Source organism: Stegostoma tigrinum, chromosome 5 (assembly GCF_030684315.1).
Source record: "Stegostoma tigrinum isolate sSteTig4 chromosome 5, sSteTig4.hap1, whole genome shotgun sequence".
NCBI lineage: Eukaryota > Metazoa > Chordata > Chondrichthyes > Orectolobiformes > Stegostomatidae > Stegostoma > Stegostoma tigrinum.
The window spans coordinates 127,753,093-127,775,053 of NC_081358.1; the positions used below are offsets into that span (position 1 = coordinate 127,753,093).

At 55.7% G+C, this 21,961-nt stretch overlaps 1 protein-coding gene across 2 annotated transcripts in view; it reads left to right on the forward strand.

Moving 5' to 3' along the window:
- The window catches only part of si:ch73-173p19.1 (uncharacterized), a 62,140-nt gene that overhangs the window by 30,640 nt on the left and 9,539 nt on the right, over nt 1–21,961 (forward strand). For both annotated transcript variants that reach the window (XM_059646277.1, XM_059646278.1), the window contains exons 10-16: nt 3,502–3,744; nt 12,453–12,551; nt 15,957–16,150; nt 17,486–17,660; nt 18,414–18,570; nt 19,479–19,632; nt 20,517–20,628. In XM_059646277.1, coding sequence (XP_059502260.1) covers nt 3,502–3,744; nt 12,453–12,551; nt 15,957–16,150; nt 17,486–17,660; nt 18,414–18,570; nt 19,479–19,632; nt 20,517–20,628 — 1,134 coding nt within the window. The remainder of the gene's footprint in view (nt 1–3,501; nt 3,745–12,452; nt 12,552–15,956; nt 16,151–17,485; nt 17,661–18,413; nt 18,571–19,478; nt 19,633–20,516; nt 20,629–21,961) is intronic.

Genomic DNA, 21,961 nt, shown 5'->3' on the forward strand with positions numbered 1-21,961 from the left:
AGTGTTAGATGAAGAACAAAGCTCCCTCCACACTATCCGTATCGAACACCCCCAGGACAGGCCCGGCACAGTGATAGATAGAGAATAAAGCTCCCTCCGCACTATCCCTATCAAACACTCCCAGGACAGGCCCGGCACAGTGAAAGATAGAGAATAAAGCTCCCTCCACACTATTCCTATCAAATACTCCCAGGACAGGCCCAGCACGGTGATAGATAGAGAATAAAGCTCCCTCCACACTATCCCTATCAAACACCCCCAGGACAGGCCCAGCACGGTGATAGATAGAGAATAAAGCTCCCTCCACACTATCCGTATCGAACACCCCCAGGACAGGCCCGGCACGGTGATAGATAGAGAATAAAGCTCCCTCCACACTATCCGTATCGAACACCCCCAGGACAGGCCCAGCACAGTGTTAGATGAAGAACAAAGCTCCCTCCACACTATCCGTATCGAACACCCCCAGGACAGGCCCGGCACAGTGATAGATAGAGAATAAAGCTCCCTCCGCACTATCCCTATCAAACACTCCCAGGACAGGCCCGGCACAGTGAAAGATAGAGAATAAAGCTCCCTCCACACTATTCCTATCAAATACTCCCAGGACAGGCCCAGCACGGTGATAGATAGAGAATAAAGCTCCCTCCACACTATCCCTATCAAACACCCCCAGGACAGGCCCAGCACGGTGATAGATAGAGAATAAAGCTCACTCCACACTATCCCTATCAAACACCCCCAGGACAGGCCCGGCACGGTGATAGATAGAGAATAAAGCTCCCTCCACACTATCCCTATCAAACACTCCCAGGACAGGGCCAGCACGATGATAGATAGAGAATAAAGCTCCCTCCACACTATCCGTATCGAACACCCCCAGGACAGGCCCAGCACAATGATAGATAGAGAATAAAGGTCCCTCCACACTATCCGTATCGAACACCCCCAGGACAGGCCCGGCACGGTGATAGATAGAGAATAAAGCTCTCTCCACACTATCCCTATCAAACACTCCCAGGACAGGCCCGGCACGGTGATAGATAGAGAATAAAGCTCCCTCCACACTATCCCTATCAAACACTCCCAGGACAGGGCCAGCACGGTGATAGATAGAGAATAAAGCTCCCTCCACACTATCCCTATCAAACACCCCCAGGACAGGCCCAGCACGGTGATGGATAGAGAATAAAGCTCCCTCCACACTATCCGTATCGAACACCCCCAGGACAGGGCCAGCATGATGATAGATAGAGAATAAAGCTCCCTCCGCACTATCCCTATCAAACACTCCCAGGACAGGGCCAGCACGATGATAGATAGAGAATAAAGCTCCCTCCACACTATCCCTATCAAACACTCCCAGGACAGGGCCAGCACGATGATAGATAGAGAATAAAGCTCCCTCCACACTATCCCTATCAAACACTCCCAGGACAGGCCCAGCACGGTGATAGATAGAGAATAAAGCTCCCTCCACACTATCCCTATCAAACACCCCCAGGACAGGCCCAGCACGGTGAAAGATAGAGAATAAAGCTCCCTCCACACTATCCCTATCAAACACCCCCAGGACAGGCCCAGCACGGTGATAGATAGAGAATAAAGCTCCCTCCACACTATCCGTATCGAACACCCCCAGGACAGGGCCAGCACGATGATAGATAGAGAATAAAGCTCCCTCCACACTATCCCTATCAAACACTCCCAGGACAGGCCCAGCACGATGATAGATAGAGAATAAAGCTCCCTCCACACTATCCGTATCGAACACCCCCAGGACAGGGCCAGCACGATGATAGATAGAGAATAAAGCTCCCTCCACACTATCCCTATCGAACACTCCCAGGACAGGCCCAGCACGGTGATAGATAGAGAATAAAGCTCCCTCCACACTATCCCTATCAAACACCCCCAGGACAGGCCCAGCACGGTGATAGATAGAGAATAAAGCTCCCTCCACACTATCCCTATCAAATACTCCCAGGACAGGCCCAGCACGGTGATAAATAGAGAATAAAGCTCCCTCCACACTATCCCTATCGAACACCCCCAGGACAGGCCCAGCACAGTGATAGATAGAGAATAAAGCTCCCTACACACTATCCCTATCAAATACTCCCAGGACAGGCCCAGCACATTGATAGATAGAGAATAAAGCTCCCTCCACACTATCCCTATCAAATACTCCCAGGACAGGCCCAGCACAGTGATAGATAGAGAATAAAGCTCCCTCCACACTATCCCTATCAAATACTCCCAGGACAGGCCCAGCACAGTGATAGATAGAGAATAAAGCTCCCTCCACACTATCCGTATCGAACACCCCCAGGACAGGCCCAGCACAGTGATAGATAGAGAATAAAGCTCCCTCCACACTATCCCTATCGAACACCCCCAGGACAGGCCCAGCACAGTGATAGATAGAGAATAAAGCTCCATCCACACTATCCCTATCAAACACTCCCAGGACAGGCCCAGCGCGGTGATAGATAGAGAATAAAGCTCCCTCCGCACTATCCGTATCGAACACTCCCAGGACAGGCCCAGCACGGTGATAGATAGAGAATAAAGCTCCCTCCGCACTATCCCTATCAAACACTCCCAGGACAGGCCCAGCACGATGATAGATAGAGAATAAAGCTCTCTCCACACTATCCCTATCAAACACTCCCAGGACAGGGCCAGCACGATGATAGATAGAGAATAAAGGTCCCTCCACACTATCCGTATCGAACACCCCCAGGACAGGCCCAGCACGGTGATAGATAGAGAATAAAGCTCTCTCCACACTATCCCTATCAAACACTCCCAGGACAGGCCCAGCACGGTGATAGAGAATAAAGGTCCCTCCACACTATCCGTATCGAACACCCCCAGGACAGGCCCAGCACGGTGATAGATAGAGAATAAAGCTCCCTCCACACTATCCCTATCAAACACTCCCAGGACAGGGCCAGCACGATGATAGATAGAGAATAAAGGTCCCTCCACACTATCCCTATCAAACACCCCCAGGGCAGGCCCAGCACGGTGAAAGATAGAGAATAAAGCTCCCTCCGCACTATCCGTATCGAACACCCCCAGGACAGGCCCAGCACGATGATAGATAGAGAATAAAGCTCCCTCCACACTATCCGTATCGAACACCCCCAGGACAGGCCCAGCACGATGATAGATAGAGAATAAAGCTCCCTCCACACTATCCCTATCAAACACTCCCAGGACAGGTCCGGCACAGTGTTAGATAGAGAATAAAGCTCCCTCCACGCTATCCCTATCAAATACCCCCAGGACAGGCCCGGCACGGTGATAGATACAGAATAAAGCTCCCTCCGCACTATCCCTATCGAACACCCCCACGACAGGCCCGGCGCGGTGATAGATGCGGACTAGGAGGGCATGCTTTAAGTGCGCTCTCCGTTAGTTTTGATGTGCGTGTTGCTGTGCGTGTTGCCGTGCGTGTTGCTTGTTTCACTGTTGTTTTTTGTATCTTTGCAGCTCCCAGTATGCAGTACAGCCGAAGTCTGGCCTGTTTGACGCCTGAGCTTGCTGAACACCTCCTCCTGCACATGATCAACCAACGATTGCTTCGACCCAAATCCATTGAACTCTTTTTCGGATGCCAGATCCAGAAACTCGTCCTCAACTGCTATCCATACACTACCAATGACCTGCTCCGGCAGCTACGAGCCTTCCAGTCTCTCAGACACCTCAGCCTCACATCCTGTCCTCTCATCACAGGTACTGCTCCAAATCTTAACTCTTTCACATCTCGTTGTGCTACTGCCCCACCGTCTGCTTCCAAACCTTCTTCCTGTCCTGCAGGGCCATTTTAACAGTTGGCTAATGTCTCTCAGCTTGAGACCCAGTGGTCGAAGCTAATTTTCTGCGCATGTAGGTAATGAGGGGATGTGATGGCCTCGTAGTATTACCACTAGACCGTTACTCCAGAGGTCCAAGTAATGATCTGGGGACCCAGGTTTGAATCCTGCTGTGGCAGATGGAATTTGAATTCAACAATATCTGAAATTATGAATCAAATGACTGTTGTTGATTGCTGGAGAAGCCACCTGGTTGACTAATGTCACTCCAGATCCACAGTAATATGGCTAACTCTGAAATGCCCTCTGAGATGGGACATAAATGTTGTTCTCGTGGGTTCAAATTCCACTATTGAGGATTAAGCTCTTTTACTCTTTTCAGCGTAAGGTGTAGTCATAGAGACCAGTTTGCCCTGAAGTCCTGTCATGACCCATCTTGCTCCAGAAATCCTTATAATTGCTGGAAATGCTCTGCAGAGAGTTGGCGGCTTGCTGCTGCCACCTAGAGCCTAAGAGATAAACTGCAGCTTCCACATTTCCACAGAGGCCTGAGGATGCTGGAGCTATATGTGCCATGGGGTCGGAGCATTAGTTTTCTCATTTACTCCATTGAGCCAGCACATCAGTTGTGGATAGGGACCGTGTGTCTCTGCATGCTGGCATCCACTTACTTCCCATCCACAGGGAGACATTATGATGAGCTCCCTGGCCTGAAGTGTGTTTGATGAATTTCATGCAATCCAGTGAAACATCAACTTGTTTAGACTATCACAGGACTGAGAAGGGGCTTCTCGAGGACCTTTTCCTGTCCATATTTGGCCTTAGTTCTTGCATACACTGCTCTAGAGATGGTGCCAGTGCTGCAGAGCCTGTTTTGCATCTCCACTGTAGTATGCCTTTGGAAGAAGGACTGGAGAGCAAGATGCGTTGCAAGTATTTTAGTGACACAGGACTCTATGGTCTACCGGCTGTTTCCTGGTTTTGAGGCAAATATTGACTGCACTTGGAAGACCATTGACTTGGTGAAAGAGGCTCTTCGGTCTGTCTGAAATGCCTTGGTCTTCCAGAGCAAAGAGCTGACTGCAAGTGAGTGTTGTAGATTGGCGTATTTCACATTCCAGTTCTCTATGCTAAGGGAAGCACTGAAGCTTGGGGTAGCTGCCACCAAGGTGCAGTGGAGAAACATCATTGTGTAAGACCTTTCCACCGCAATTGTTTTAGGGGATGTACTCCCTGAACAATGCGGCGGTCCCTCAGCACTGACCCTCCGACAGTGTGGCGCTCCCTCAGCACTGACCCTCCAACAGTGTGGCGCTCCCTCAGCACTGACCCTCCAACAGTGTGGCACTCCCTCAGCACTGACCCTTCAACAGTCTGATGCTCCTTCAGTGCTGACCGTCTGACAGTGTGACACTCCCTGAGCACAGACCCTCTGAGAGCGCAGCACCCCCTCAGCACTGACTGTCTGACAGTACAGCGCTCCCTCAGCATTGATCCTCCGACTGTGTGACGCTCCCTCAGCACTGACCCTCCAACAGTGTGGCTCTCCCTCACACTGACCCTCTGATAATACAGTGCTCCCTCAGTGCTGACCCTCCAAAATTCGGTGCTCCCTCAGTGCTGACCCTCCAAAATTCAGTGCTCCCTCAGTGCTGACCCTCCAAAATTCAGTGCTCCCTCAGTGCTGACCCTCCGACAGTGCGGCTCTCCCTCAGTGCTGACCCTCCGACAGTGCGGCTCTCCCTCAGTGCTGACCCTCCGACAGTGCGGCTCTCCCTCAGTGCTGACCCTCCGACAGTGCGGCGCTCCCTCAGTGCTGACCCTCCGACAGTGCGGCGCTCCCTCAGTGCTGACCCTCCGACAGTGCAGCTCTCCCTCAGTGCTGACCCTCCGACAGTGCGGCTCTCCCTCAGTGCTGACCCTCCGACAGTGCGGCTCTCCCTCAGTGCTGACCCTCCGACAGTGCGGCTCTCCCTCAGTGCTGACCCTCCGACAGTGCGGCGCTCCCTCAGTGCTGACCCTCCGACAGTGCGGCGCTCCCTCAGTGCTGACCCTCCGACAGTGCGGCTCTCCCTCAGTGCTGACCCTCCGACAGTGCGGCGCTCCCTCAGTGCTGACCCTCCGACAGTGCGGCTCTCCCTCAGTGCTGACCCTCCGACAGTGCGGCTCTCCCTCAGTGCTGACCCTCCGACAGTGCGGCGCTCCCTCAGTGCTGACCCTCCGACAGTGCGGCGCTCCCTCAGTGCTGACCCTCCGACAGTGCGGCGCTCCCTCAGTGCTGACCCTCCGACAGTGCGGCGCTCCCTCAGTGCTGACCCTCCGACAGTGCGGCTCTCCCTCAGTGCTGACCCTCCGACAGTGCGGCTCTCCCTCAGTGCTGACCCTCCGACAGTGCGGCTCTCCCTCAGTGCTGACCCTCCGACAGTGCGGCTCTCCCTCAGTGCTGACCCTCCGACAGTGCGGCTCTCCCTCAGTTGCTGACCCTCCGACAGTGCGGCGCTCCCTCAGTGCTGACCCTCCGACAGTGCGGCGCTCCCTCAGTGCTGACCCTCCGACAGTGCGGCGCTCCCTCAGTGCTGACCCTCCGACAGTGCGGCTCTCCCTCAGTTGCTGACCCTCCGACAGTGCGGCTCTCCCTCAGTTGCTGACCCTCCGACAGTGCGGCGCTCCCTCAGTGCTGACCCTCCGACAGTGCGGCTCTCCCTCAGTGCTGACCCTCCGACAGTGCGGCTCTCCCTCAGTGCTGACCCTCCGACAGTGCGGCTCTCCCTCAGTGCTGACCCTCCGACAGTGCGGCTCTCCCTCAGTGCTGACCCTCCGACAGTGCGGCTCTCCCTCAGTTGCTGACCCTCCGACAGTGCGGCGCTCCCTCAGTGCTGACCCTCCGACAGTGCGGCGCTCCCTCAGTGCTGACCCTCCGACAGTGCGGCGCTCCCTCAGTGCTGACCCTCCGACAGTGCGGCTCTCCCTCAGTTGCTGACCCTCCGACAGTGCGGCTCTCCCTCAGTTGCTGACCCTCCGACAGTGCGGCGCTCCCTCAGTGCTGACCCTCCGACAGTGCGGCTCTCCCTCAGTGCTGACCCTCCGACAGTGCGGCTCTCCCTCAGTGCTGACCCTCCGACAGTGCGGCGCTCCCTCAGTGCTGACCCTCCGACAGTGCGGCTCTCCCTCAGTTGCTGACCCTCCGACAGTGCGGCGCTCCCTCAGTGCTGACCCTCCGACAGTGCGGCTCTCCCTCAGTTGCTGACCCTCCGACAGTGCGGCTCTCCCTCAGTGCTGACCCTCCGACAGTGCGGCTCTCCCTCAGTGCTGACCCTCCGACAGTGCGGCTCTCCCTCAGTGCTGACCCTCCGACAGTGCGGCACTCCCTCAGTGCTGACCCTCCGACAGTGCGGCTCTCCCTCAGTTGCTGACCCTCCGACAGTGCGGCTCTCCCTCAGTGCTGACCCTCCGACAGTGCGGCACTCCCTCAGTTGCTGACCCTCCGACAGTGCGGCTCTCCCTCAGTGCTGACCCTCCGACAGTGTGGCTCTCCCTCAGTGCTGACCCTCCGACAGTGCGGCGCTCCCTCAGTGCTGACCCTCCGACAGTGCGGCGCTCCCTCAGTGCTGACCCTCCGACAGTGCGGCTCTCCCTCAGTGCTGACCCTCCGACAGTGCGGCTCTCCCTCAGTGCTGACCCTCCGACAGTGCGGCTCTCCCTCAGTGCTGACCCTCCGACAGTGCGGCTCTCCCTCAGTGCTGACCCTCCGACAGTGCGGCGCTCCCTCAGTGCTGACCCTCCGACAGTGCGGCTCTCCCTCAGTGCTGACCCTCCGACAGTGCGGCTCTCCCTCAGTGCTGACCCTCCGACAGTGCGGCTCTCCCTCAGTGCTGACCCTCCGACAGTGCGGCACTCCCTCAGTTGCTGACCCTCCGACAGTGCGGCTCTCCCTCAGTTGCTGACCCTCCGACAGTGCGGCTCTCCCTCAGTGCTGACCCACCGACAGTGCGGCTCTCCCTCAGTGCTGACCCTCCGACAGTGCGGCTCTCCCTCAGTTGCTGACCCTCCGACAGTGCGGCGCTCCCTCAGTTGCTGACCCTCCGACAGTGCGGCTCTCCCTCAGTTGCTGACCCTCCGACAGTGCGGCTCTCCCTCAGCACTGACCCTCCGACAGTGCGGCGCTCCCTCAGCGCTGACCCTCCGACAGTGCGGCTCTCCCTCAGTGCTGACCCTCCGACAGTGCGGCTCTCCCTCAGTGCTGACCCTCCGACAGTGCGGCTCTCCCTCAGTGCTGACCCTCCGACAGTGCGGCTCTCCCTCAGTGCTGACCCTCCGACAGTGCGGCTCTCCCTCAGTGCTGACCCTCCGACAGTGCGGCGCTCCCTCAGTGCTGACCCTCCGACAGTGCGGCTCTCCCTCAGTGCTGACCCTCCGACAGTGTGGCTCTCCCTCAGTTGCTGACCCTCCGACAGTGCGGCTCTCCCTCAGTTGCTGACCCTCCGACAGTGCGGCTCTCCCTCAGTGCTGACCCTCCGACAGTGCGGCTCTCCCTCAGTTGCTGACCCTCCGACAGTGCGGCGCTCCCTCAGTTGCTGACCCTCCGACAGTGCGGCTCTCCCTCAGTGCTGACCCTCCGACAGTGCGGCTCTCCCTCAGTGCTGACCCTCCGACAGTGCGGCACTCCCTCAGTGCTGACCCTCCGACAGTGCGGCTCTCCCACAGTGCTGACCCTCCGACAGTGCGGCTCTCCCTCAGTGCTGACCCTCCGACAGTGCGGCTCTCCCTCAGTGCTGACCCTCCGACAGTGCGGCTCTCCCTCAGTGCTGACCCTCCGACAGTGCGGCTCTCCCTCAGTTGCTGACCCTCCGACAGTGCGGCTCTCCCTCAGTTGCTGACCCTCCGACAGTGCGGCTCTCCCTCAGTGCTGACCCTCCGACAGTGCGGCTCTCCCTCAGTGCTGACCCTCCGACAGCGCCCGCTCCCTCAGTGCTGACCCTCCGACAGTGCGGCTCTCCCTCAGTGCTGACCCTCCGACAGTGCGGCTCTCCCTCAGTGCTGACCCTCCGACAGTGCGGCTCTCCCTCAGTTGCTGACCCTCCGACAGCGCCCGCTCCTTCAGTGCTGACCCTCCGACAGTGCGGCTCTCCCTCAGTTGCTGACCCTCCGACAGCGCCCGCTCCCTCAGTGCTGACCCTCCGACAGTGCGGCTCTCCCTCAGTGCTGACCCTCCGACAGTGCGGCTCTCCCTCAGTGCTGACCCTCCGACAGCGCCCGCTCCCTCAGTGCTGACCCTCCGACAGTGCGGCTCTCCCTCAGTGCTGACCCTCCGACAGTGCGGCTCTCCCTCAGTGCTGACCCTCCGACAGTGCGGCTCTCCCTCAGTGCTGACCCTCCGACAGCGCCCGCTCCCTCAGTGCTGACCCTCCGACAGTGCGGCTCTCCCTCAGTGCTGACCCTCCGACAGTGCGGCTCTCCCTCAGTGCTGACCCTCCGACAGTGCGGCGCTCCCTCAGTGCTGACCCTCCGACAGTGCGGCTCTCCCTCAGTGCTGACCCTCCGACAGTGCGGCTCTCCCTCAGTGCTGACCCTCCGACAGCGCCCGCTCCCTCAGTGCTGACCCTCCGACAGTGCGGCTCTCCCTCAGTGCTGACCCTCCGACAGTGCGGCTCTCCCTCAGTGCTGACCCTCCGACAGTGCGGCTCTCCCTCAGTGCTGACCCTCCGACAGCGCCCGCTCCCTCAGTGCTGACCCTCCGACAGTGCGGCTCTCCCTCAGTGCTGACCCTCCGACAGTGCGGCTCTCCCTCAGTGCTGACCCTCCGACAGCGCCCGCTCCCTCAGTGCTGACCCTCCGACAGTGCGGCATTCCCTCAGTGCTGACCCTCCGACAGTGCAGCGCTCCCTCAGTGCTGACCCTCCGACAGCGCCCGCTCCCTCAGTGCTGACCCTCCGACAGTGCGGCATTCCCTCAGTGCTGACCCTCCGACAGTGCGGCGCTCCCTCAGTGCTGACCCTCCGACAGCGCCCGCTCCCTCAGTGCTGACCCTCCGACAGTGCGGCATTCCCTCAGTGCTGACCCTCCGACAGTGCGGCTCTCCCTCAGTGCTGACCCTCCGACAGTGCGGCTCTCCCTCAGTGCTGACCCTCCGACAGCGCCCGCTCCCTCAGTGCTGACCCTCCGACAGTGCCCGCTCCCTCAGCGCTGACCCTCCGACAGTGCCCGCTCCCTCAGTGCTGACCCTCCGACAGTGCGGCTCTCCCTCAGTTGCTGACCCTCCGACAGTGCGGCTCTCCCTCAGCACTGACCCTCCGACAGCGCCCGCTCCCTCAGTGCTGACCCTCCGACAGCGCCCGCTCCCTCAGTGCTGACCCTCCGACAGTGCCCGCTCCCTCAGCACTGACCCTCCCACAGTGCCCGCTCCCTCAGCGCTGACCCTCCGACAGTGCCCGCTCCCTCAGTGCTGACCCTCCGACAGTGCGGCTCTCCCTCAGTGCTGACCCTCCGACAGTGCGGCGCTCCCTCAGTGCTGACCCTCCGACAGTGCGGCTCTCCCTCAGTGCTGACCCTCCGACAGCGCCCGCTCCCTCAGTGCTGACCCTCCGACAGCGCCCGCTCCCTCAGTGCTGACCCTCCGACAGTGCGGCTCTCCCTCAGTGCTGACCCTCCGACAGCGCCCGCTCCCTCAGTGCTGACCCTCCGACAGTGCGGCATTCCCTCAGTGCTGACCCTCCGACAGTGCGGCGCTCCCTCAGTGCTGACCCTCCGACAGTGCGGCTCTCCCTCAGTGCTGACCCTCCGACAGCGCCCGCTCCCTCAGTGCTGACCCTCCGACAGCGCCCGCTCCCTCAGTGCTGACCCTCCGACAGTGCGGCTCTCCCTCAGTGCTGACCCTCCGACAGCGCCCGCTCCCTCAGTGCTGACCCTCCGACAGCGCCCGCTCCCTCAGTGCTGACCCTCCGACAGCGCCCGCTCCCTCAGTGCTGACCCTCCGACAGTGCGGCTCTCCCTCAGTGCTGACCCTCCGACAGCGCCCGCTCCCTCAGTGCTGACCCTCCGACAGTGCGGCATTCCCTCAGTGCTGACCCTCCGACAGTGCGGCGCTCCCTCAGTGCTGACCCTCCGACAGTGCGGCTCTCCCTCAGTGCTGACCCTCCGACAGTGCGGCGCTCCCTCAGTGCTGACCCTCTGACAGTGCGGCTCTCCCTCAGTGCTGACCCTCCGACAGTGCGGCGCTCCCTCAGTGCTGACCCTCCGACAGTGCGGCACTCCCTCAGTGCTGACCCTCCGACAGTGCGGCACTCCCTCAGTGCTGACCCTCCGACAGTGCGGCTCTCCCTCAGTGCTGACCCTCCGACAGTGCGGCTCTCCCTCAGTGCTGACCCTCCGACAGTGCGGCTCTCCCTCAGTGCTGACCCTCCGACAGTGCGGCTCTCCCTCAGTGCTGACCCTCCGACAGTGCGGCACTCCCTCAGTGCTGACCCTCCGACAGCGCCCGCTCCCTCAGTTGCTGACCCTCCGACAGTGCGGCACTCCCTCAGCGCTGACCCTCCGACAGTGCGGCTCTCCCTCAGTGCTGACCCTCCGACAGTGCGGCTCTCCCTCAGTGCTGACCCTCCGACAGTGCGGCTCTCCCTCAGTGCTGACCCTCCGACAGTGCGGCACTCCCTCAGTGCTGACCCTCCGACAGCGCCCGCTCCCTCAGTGCTGACCCTCCGACAGTGCGGCTCTCCCTCAGTTGCTGACCCTCCGACAGTGCGGCTCTCCCTCAGTGCTGACCCTCCGACAGTGCGGCGCTCCCTCAGTGCTGACCCTCCGACAGTGCGGCTCTCCCTCAGTGCTGACCCTCCGACAGTGCGGCTCTCCCTCAGTGCTGACCCTCCGACAGCGCCCGCTCCCTCAGTGCTGACCCTCCGACAGTGCGGCTCTCCCTCAGTGCTGACCCTCCGACAGTGCGGCTCTCCCTCAGTACTGACCCTCCGACAGTGCGGCTCTCCCTCAGTTGCTGACCCTCCGACAGTGCCCGCTCCCTCAGTGCTGACCCTCCGACAGTGCGGCTCTCCCTCAGTGCTGACCCTCCGACAGTGCGGCTCTCCCTCAGTGCTGACCCTCCGACAGTGCGGCTCTCCCTCAGTGCTGACCCTCCGACAGTGCGGCACTCCCTCAGCGCTGACCCTCCGACAGCGCCCGCTCCCTCAGCGCTGACCCTCCGACAGTGCGGCACTCCCTCAGCGCTGACCCTCCGACAGCGCCCGCTCCCTCAGTGCTGACCCTCCGACAGTGCGGCTCTCCCTCAGTTGCTGACCCTCCGACAGTGCGGCTCTCCCTCAGTGCTGACCCTCCGACAGTGCGGCTCTCCCTCAGTGCTGACCCTCCGACAGTGCGGCTCTCCCTCAGTGCTGACCCTCCGACAGTGCGGCTCTCCCTCAGTGCTGACCCTCCGACAGTGCGGCTCTCCCTCAGTTGCTGACCCTCCGACAGTGCGGCTCTCCCTCAGTGCTGACCCTCCGACAGTGCGGCTCTCCCTCAGTTGCTGAGACTGGTGTGGATTATGGTTGTGGTTGTTGTTGAGAAGAAGATGGCGCTGGATACTGTAGGATAATGGAACAGCCTCACTCTCACTCTCACTCTCTGTGTATGGTGTTACAGATTCCGGGCTGGAGGTGGTATCGAGTTTACAGAGACTGCAGCAGCTGAATCTGGCAGCCTGTGTGAAGCTTACTGATCACTGTCTGTGCAGCCTAAAAGGTCAGTCTCCAAACCCCATGGGGGAATCTGAGTGAGGTGGCCTTGTGGGTCACCACCAGCTGAATGCTTTACCTTGGGATTCAGGTCTACTTAGATTTGGTTGGAGGGGGTGTTAATACTCAGTGCTGGTCCTAGAGAAGGCACGGCAAAGCAGCTGGGCCACGGGATGTTGGACAGAGGGGGCTTTTCACATTGCGTGGTTTTTAGCAGGGATGTAGCGGTGACCAGCGATGGACGTTGCTCAGAGCAGGATGTCAGGTGGCTGAGGGGCTAATGGGAGCACACTGGGAAAAGGGATGGTTTCTGAGGGGACATGGAGAGCACATTAGTTGCACCTTATTGGCACTCTTTATCTGTGCAAGGGCAGAATCTCTGCCTCTCTGCATTGACCCCCTGTCTCTGCTCTGGATAACTCTCTCCCTCTGGGCACAGGTTGCCTATCCATACTCCACATAACTCTCTCTGTGCACAGGTTCCCTGTCCCTGTTCTGGGCCAGTCTCTAGCTGTCTTCTCCCTCTGTTGAGCTAGAATCAGAATCTGAAGAATGAACCTGTCAGTGGGATATGGGTAGTGAGGCTAGAATCTCATGCAAACCAGAGAAGTACGTTCCTATTTCAGCAACACCAAGCCATCCAACTTCTCTACATGATTGAATACTTCACATAAAGCTCTTTTCCACTGCTCCAGGGAGATTTCATGAGATGGCAGTGTAAGAGTGAATACACTTCTTGCAATGGGACAGCATTGGCTCCAGAAAGTTGCCAGGGTCACCTACAGGGTGGATGTCATCAGTGTATGGGAGGCTGAAGCTAATTTATTAACCTTTCTCTGGGAAACTGCTGCGACATTTCAAACAATAGTTTTTTTTATAATTTGGAATTAATATCAGTGTTTACTGTAATATTTACACAGTGTTTGAGTATATCCCTCAGTGTGATAATCAAACAGTCAGCAGTGTTTGAATATAACCCTCAGTGTGATATTCACACAGTCTGTAGTGTTTGAGTATATCCCTCTGTGATATTCACAGTGTGCAGTGTTTGAGTATATCCCTCTGTGATATTCACACAGTCTGTAGTGTTTGAGTATATCCCTCTGTGATATTCAGTGTGCAGTGTTTGAGTATATTCCTCAGTGTGATATTCACACAGTCTGTAGTGTTTAAGTATATTCCTCAGTGTGATGTTCACAGTGTGCAGTGTTTGAGTAGATCCCTCAGTGTGATATTCACAGTGCGCAGTGTTTGAGTATATCCCTCAGTGTGATAATCAAACAGTCTGCAGTGTTTGAATATAACCCTCAGTGTGATATTCACACAGTCTGTAGTGTTTGAGTATATTCCTCAGTGTGATGTTCACAGTGTGCAGTGTTTGAGTATATTCCTCAGTGTGATATTCACAGTGCGCAGTGTTTGAGGATTATCATCAGTGTGACATTTACAGTGTGCAGTGTTTGAGTATACCCCTCAGTGTGATATTTACAGTGCGCAGTGTTTGAGTATATCCCTCAGTGTGATACTTACAGTGTGCAGTGTTTATGGATTATCATCAGTGTGACATTTACAGTGCGCAGTGTTTGAGTATACCCCTCAGTGTGATATTTACAGTGCGTAGTGTTTGACTGTATCCCTCAGTGTGATAATCAAACAGTCTGCAGTGTTTGAGTAGATCCCTCAGTGTGATATTCACAGTGCGCAGTGATTGAGTATATCCCTCAGTGTGATAATCAAACAGTCTGCAGTGTTTGAATATAACCCTCAGTGTGATATTCACACAGTCTGTAGTGTTTGAGTATATCCCTCTGTGATATTCACAGTGTGCAGTGTTTGACTATATCCCTCAGTGTGATATTCACATAGTCTGTAGTGTTTGAGTATATCCCTCTGTGATATTCACAGTGTGCAGTGTTTGACTATATCCCTCAGTGTGATATTCACATAGTCTGTAGTGTTTGAGTATATCCCTCTGTGATATTCACAGTGTGCAGTGTTTGACTATATCCCTCAGTGTGATATTCACATAGTCTGTAGTGTTTGAGTATATCCCTCTGTGATATTCAGTGTGCAGTGTTTGAGTATATTCCACAGTGTGATATTCACACAGTCTGTAGTGTTTGAGTATATTCCTCAGTGTGATATTCACAGTGTGCAGTGTTTGAGGATTATCATCAGTGTGACATTTACAGTGTGCAGTGTTTGAGTATACCCCTCAGTGTGATATTTACAGTGCGCAGTGTTTGAGTATATCCCTCAGTGTGATATTTACAGTGTGCAGTGTTTATGGATTATCATCAGTGTGACATTTACAGTGCGCAGTGTTTGAGTATACCCCTCAGTGTGATATTTACAGTGTGCAGTGTTTGACTGTATCTCTCAGTGTGATAATCAAACAGTGCGCAGTGTTTGAGTAGATCCCTCAGTGTGATATTCACAGTGCGCAGTGTTTGAGTATACCCCTCAGTGTGATATTTACAGTGCACAGTGTTTGAGTATACCCCTCAGTGTGATACTTACAGTGCACAGTGTTTGAGTATATCCCTCAGTGTGATATTTACAGTGCGCAGCGTTTGAGTATACCCCTCAGTGTGATATTTACAGTGCGCAGTGTTTGAGTATACCCCTCAGTGTGATATTTACAGTGCGCAGTGTTTGAGTATACCCCTCAGTGTGATATTTGCAGTGCGCAGTGTTTGAGTATACCCCTCAGTGTGATATTTACAGTGCGCAGTGTTTGAGTATACCCCTCAGTGTGATATTTACAGTGCGCAGTGTTTGAGTATACCCCTCAGTGTGATATTTACAGTGTGCAGTGTTTGAGTATACCCCTCAGTGTGATATTTACAGTGCGCAGTGTCTGAGTATATCCCTCAGTGTGATATTTACAGTGCGCAGTGTTTGAGTATATCCCTCAGTGTGATATTCACACAGTGCGCAGTGTTTGTGGATTATCACTCAGTGTGATATTCACACAGTGTGTAATATTTGAGTATATCCCTCTGTGATATTCACACAGTGCGCAGTGTTGGAGTATATCCCTCTGTGATATTTACAGTGTGCAGTGTTTGAGTATATTCCTCAGTGTGATATTCACAGTGCACAGTGTTTGAGTATATCCCTCTGTGATATTTACAGTGTGCACTGTTTGAGTATAACCCTCAGTGTGATATTCACACAGTGCGCAGTGTTTGAGTATATCCCTCAGTGTGATATTCATACAGTGTGCAGTGTTTGAGTATATCCCTCAGTGTGATGTTCACACAGTCTGTAGTGTTTGAGTATATTCCTCAGTGTGTCATTTACAGTGCGCAGTGCCTGAGGATTATCACTCAGTGTGACATTTGAGTTTGAGTAAACGAGGCTATGATTGGGTGCCTGACAGTTTGTTCTGCGTTTTGCTCTTTTCAAGGTCTAAATTTTCTTTCTCACCTGGTCCTGGACCAGACCAAAGTAGGTGATTCAGGCATGACAGATTACCTGGTGTGTGCAGCTTCATCACTCGTTCACCTCAGTCTGAATCAGACGGGCATCACAGAGAGAACGCTGACAGTGTTACCCAGAACTGTCCCACAGCTCCGGTTCCTCAGCATCAAACAGACCAAGGTCGGTGAGCCTGTGCTAACAATGCTGCATTCTGATCTACTCCCTGGAGGAGCAACGTTAGGAGATGAGCTGATTCCAATCCGTGTCTAATTCCTCATTATCCTCCAGAGCTTTTTAACTGTTTATAGTATCATAAAATCTCTACAGTGCAGAAGCAGGCCATTCAGCCCAACAAGTTCACACTGAACATCTAAAGAGCATCCCACCCATGTTCATGGCCCTACCTTATCCCTGTAACCCTGCATTTTCTATGGCTAATCCACCTAGCCTACACATGCCTGGGAACTGTGGGCCATTTCCCGTGGCAAATCCACCTAACCTGCCTCTTTTTGGACTGTTAGAGAAAACTGGAGCACCAAGAGAAGACCCAGCCAGGCACAGGGAAGAATGTGCAAATGCCACACAGACAGTCAACGATGTTTGGAATTGAACTTGCGTCTCTGACGCTGTGAGGCAGCAGTGCTCACCCTAACCATTGAGCCACCCTGTCGCTCCTTAGCTGGCAAAAATCTGGCATCTCAATCTTGACTTTTTCCTCAGCAGTTTTTGGCTGGGGGAGAGGAGTCAGTTCCAGATGTCCTTTCCTGTTTAGGTGAGTGGGATATTGGTTTCAAGGTTAGAATTGGAGTGCTAGTGCTGGTCCTGATCCCGAACTTGTGGTCAGTGCTGGACAAGTGGGAGAGGACAATGTGCGTTCACCTGTCACAGCCCGTCCTGCCTGTTTCTGTGAGGAAGGGGCAAGAATTATGGTCGTCCCAGGCAGTTGGCACACTCGGGAGTTTGGAATGAGGCTTTGAGAGTCAAACTTACATTGGTGACCTGTGATCTCTCTCTTCTCTATCTCTGTAATGTCCTGCAACCCCCAAAATTGTCTACACTGCATCACTCTAGCCTCTTGAGCATCCCCTGTTAATCACTGTGCTATGAGTACCTGGGCCCCTAGCTCTGTAATGCCCGCCTCAATCTTGATTCCACCTCTCCATCTCTCTCCTGCTGTAAGATGTTCCATAAAACCCATCTCTTTGACTAAGTGTTTGGTCAGAGTTCCTTATTTTCCTTCCTGTGTTTTAGCGTCAAGGTTGTTTATCTAACACTGTGTGAAATACTTTGCAATCTTTTTCAACATGCACGTTTCCATGTTAATGCAAGTGTCTGTTTGTGTAAGTGGGGGCACCATTAAATATCGTATGTAAAATGTGTACACATTTGTGAAAACCCGAAGTGTGTAACACCACTGAATGTGTGTTGTCCCTTTGTGTTGGAACAGGGCTGGGAGGGTGTTTTACTCTGTAACCAGTTCTACTTGCTGCTATTTCTACCTGTCTCTACCTTCAGGTTTGTGATGTGTCAGCCTTGAAGGATCTACCAGTTCTACACACCCTGCACCTGGATAACTTGGACATCACAGAGACCTCGCTGAAGGCACTCCGCTGTCACCCCACTCTCTCCTCACTTAGTGTGTCAGGACTGCAGGCACTCAATGGAGACACCACACTGAAGATTATCTCAGGTTTGGTGGTGATAGACTCAGCCAAGATCTGATTGAGCAATTACAGACTCAAAACTCACCCTGGTGTTTCACAATCTGACATCAGCTGAACTGATGAAGCATTCTCACCACAGTCAAACAGCTGTTATCTGTGTATCTAACCCCATGCTGTGTCTGTTCTGGGAGTGTTTGATAGACAGTGTAAAGGGAGCTTTATTCCATATCTAACCCCCTACTGTTCTATCCTGGGAGTGTTTGATGGAGAACATAGAACAATACAGCGCAAAACAGGTCCTTCGGCCCTCGATGTTGCGCCGACTTGTGAACTAATCTAAGCCCGTCCCCCTACTCTATCCCATCATCTGTGCTATGAGTACCTGGGCCCAAGCTCTCTAATGCCCACCTCAATCTTGATTCCACCTCTCCATCTCTCTGCTGCTTTAAGATGTGCAGAGGAAGCTTTAGTTTCAGTTTAAAAGAGTTTGGAGAACTTTACTCTGTATCTAACCCTAGGCTGTCCCTGTGCTGGGAGTGATGGGACAGTGTCGAGGGAAAGTTCCCTTCGAGTTAAAGGGGGAGAGGGACTGTCACTGTATATGTTTAGTCTCTGTATGTACAGAGGCTCTGATTGTGAGTCTGATGGTAATTGTACTGTTGCACAATATTAAAGTCTTCCCCTTAATGCTGCAATGTTTCTGTGGTACCGGTGAACTGGATAGATTATTGTAGAAAGCACGCACACAGTACTCACACGGTTCCCACCTCCTCCTGCAGGTCTAAAGCTGACTCATCTGAAGCTCCCAGACAGACATACGGTTAGCGACTCCGGACTCCATTTCCTGTCTTTTCTGGAGCAACTGACTGAGCTTGACCTCACTGACTACACCCAGGTCACAGACCAAGGCATCAGCTACCTGGGCAGGCTGCTGCGGTAACCATTTACCTGTTATTCACCCCCTTCTCCACTGGGGATTGCCACAGCCAGTTGGGACCATATGTGCGAGGGGTCCAGGACAGGTGCCAGGTGGTTCTAACACTCTCTAGTTATACCCTGGTACATCGGGCTGAGGTGTGTGTGTGTGTTGTGTGTGTGTGTGTGTGTGTGTGTGTGTGTGTTGTGTGTATGTTTGTGTGTGTGTTCATACCGTGTGTGTGTGTGTGTGTGTGTGTGTGTGTGTGTTCATACCATGTGTATGTGTTTGTGCCCATTCCCTGTGTGTGTGTGTGCGCACGCTCATGCCTTGTGTATGTGTGTGAGCGTGTGCCCAAGCTGTGAATGTGTGCCCACGCCCTGTGCGTGTGTGTTTGTGCCTGCGACCCTGCATGTGTGTCTGTGTGGCGAGTGCACGCATTTGTGGGATTGTGTGTTTGTTTGAAAGGTTTGTGTTGTGCTCGAGAAGCAGCTTACTAATGCATATTCCGCCTTGGCAGCTGACAACCCAATAGCCTAAAGTGGACTTCACCAGTTTCAAAATCTCCCAACCCCGACCCTGTCCCATCACCAACCCTCCCTCTCAACCCCACCTCCTTGAACTGTCCATCTTCCCTCCCACCTATCCACCTCACCTATCCCACTGACCAATCCCCATCACTTCCTACTTGCACTCACCCATCACCATCCCATCTACCTTCCCCAGCCACACCCCTCCTTTCTCTATTTATTTCTGCACTCCCTTTTCCCTCCCCGTTTCTGAAGAAACCAACCTGAAACATCAACCTTCCTGCTCCTCTGATGCTGCCTGATCTGCTGTGTTCCTCCACCTCCACATTGTGTTATCTCTGACTCCAGCATCTGCAGTTCCTACTATCTCTTGCTAATGCTGCCCTCTGCTTGTGCAGGTTGGTGAAGCTTTCCCTGAGTAACACCCTGGTTACAGACGCTGGGTTAGTTCACCTGCAGCCACTGAAGAACCTCGAAGAGCTCTGTCTGGACCGCACGAGTATAAGCAGCAAAGGGGTGGCTAAGTGCATCAGGAACCTGCCTCGTTTACAGGTCAGAGACAGAGCCCAGATACACAGGCACCCACCATCCACCCACATGTACTCGCACCAATACACATATCCCACCCAGCCCCCATGCAGGCCCAGACCCACACCCACACCCACACGCACACGCACATGCACACGCACACCCCGCGCACACCCCACACACAAAGACACACGCTTCCATACACGCCTCCACACACACACACACACACACACCCATACCCCCACAATGCCTCACACACCCTGCATGTGCGCACACACACCCCCCTAACTAACACCCTCCACACACAAACCTGCACAATCTTTCACCCACACATTCATAACCTTCCCACACATATACCCTCAAACACACACTCAAACACACACACACACACACACACACACACACACACACACACACACACACCCTCCATACATGCGCATGACCCATCCCACACGTACACATCCCCCAAATAGAGACACACACACACAGTGGGGGTAATTGAGGAGGGGAGGGGATGGCGAGAAGTCGAAACCCAGGAGGAAGATAGAGGGGACAGCGGTCAGGTGGGCAGAGAGGTGCCGAGTTGGGATGGGAGATGATGGAGAGATTTGGGGAGTGGGATGGGGTAAGGTGGGGGTATTGTGGGAGGTGAGGAAGGGAGGGGTTTAGGCAAGCTGTGAGGAGGGAAGTGGTTGAGTTGGTGAAGGGGAGAGGATTAGGGCCGTGGGAGGGGTGGAGGGCAGAGGATTCGGGGAAGTGTGAGGAGTGGGAGGGGGGGTGCAACAGATGGGGAGGCAGTGGAAGGAGGTGTGAGGGGATGGAGGTGCTGGTTACAAGATTGGGGGGGAGCTGCTTCCACTGCTGCTGGGGCCATAGTGACTGACATGTGTCTCTGTTCCCTCCGGCAGGTCTTGAGTTTAGCATCAACGTGTGTTGGGGACAGTGTGGTGAGCCACGGCCTACTGCACTGCAGACAGCTGCTCAAAGTCAACCTGAGTCGCACACGGATCACCGACCGAGGTACGTGGCACAGCACCCGGACATGTCCATCCAGCTCACCGCCCCCACCCCCTACCACCCGGACCTGTCCGTCCAGCTCACCGCCCCCACCCCCTACCACCCAGACCTGTCCATCCAGCCCACCACCCCCACCCCCTACCACCCAGACCTGTCCGTCCAGCTCACTGCCCCCACCCCACACCACCCAGACCTGTCCGTGCAGCTCACCGCCCCCACCCCCCACCACCCGGACCTGTCCGTCCAGCTCACTGCCCCCACCCCCTACCACCCAGACCTGTCTGTCCGGCTCACCTCCCCCACCCCCTACCACCCAGACCTGTCTGTCCGGCTCACCTCCCCCACCCCCCAACACCCAGACCTGTCCGTGCAGCTCAATGCCCCCACCCCACACCACCCAGACCTGTCCATCCAGCTCACCGCCCCCACCCCCTACCAACCAGACCTGTCCGTCCAGCTCACCGCCACCACCCCCTACCACCCGGACCTGTCCGTCCAGCTCACCGCCCCCACCCCCTACCACCCAGACCTGTCCGTCCAGCTCACCGCCCCCACCCCCTACCACCCGGACCTGTCCGTCCAGCTCACTGCCCCCACCCCCTACCACCCGGACCTGTCCGTCCAGCTCACTGCCCCCACCCCACACCACCCAGACCTGTCCGTGCAGCTCACCGCCCCCACCCCCCACCACCCGGACCTGTCCGTCCAGCTCACTGCCCCCACCTCCTACCACCCAGACCTGTCTGTCCGGCTCACCTCCCCCACCCCCCAACACCCAGACCTGTCCGTGCAGCTCAATGCCCCCACCCCACACCACCCGGACCTGTCCGTCCAGCTGTCTGCCCCCACCCCACACCACCCACACCTGCCCGTGCAGCTCACTGCCCTCACCCCCCAACACCCAGACCTCTCCGTCCAGCTAACCTCCCCCACACTCATACCTCACCCAGATCTGTCCGTCCAGCTCACTGCCCCCACCAACCTCACCCTGAACTGTCTGTCCAGCTCACTGCCCCCACCAACCTCACCCTGAACTGTCTGTCCAGCTCACTGCCCCCACCAACCTCACCCTGAACTGCCCATCCAGCTCACTGCCCCCACCAACCTCACCCTGAACTGTCTGTCCAGCTCACTGCCCCCACCAACCTTACCCTGAACTGCCCGTCCAGCTCACTGCCCCCACCAACCTCACCCTGAACTGCCCATCCAGCGTGCTATCTGCCCACACCCCACCAACCCCACCCTGAAATCTGTCCAGCCCACTGCCTGCACCCATCCCCCCTTCATCTGTCTGCCATCATCCCACCCATACATAATCTCTCTCGCTCGCACTCTC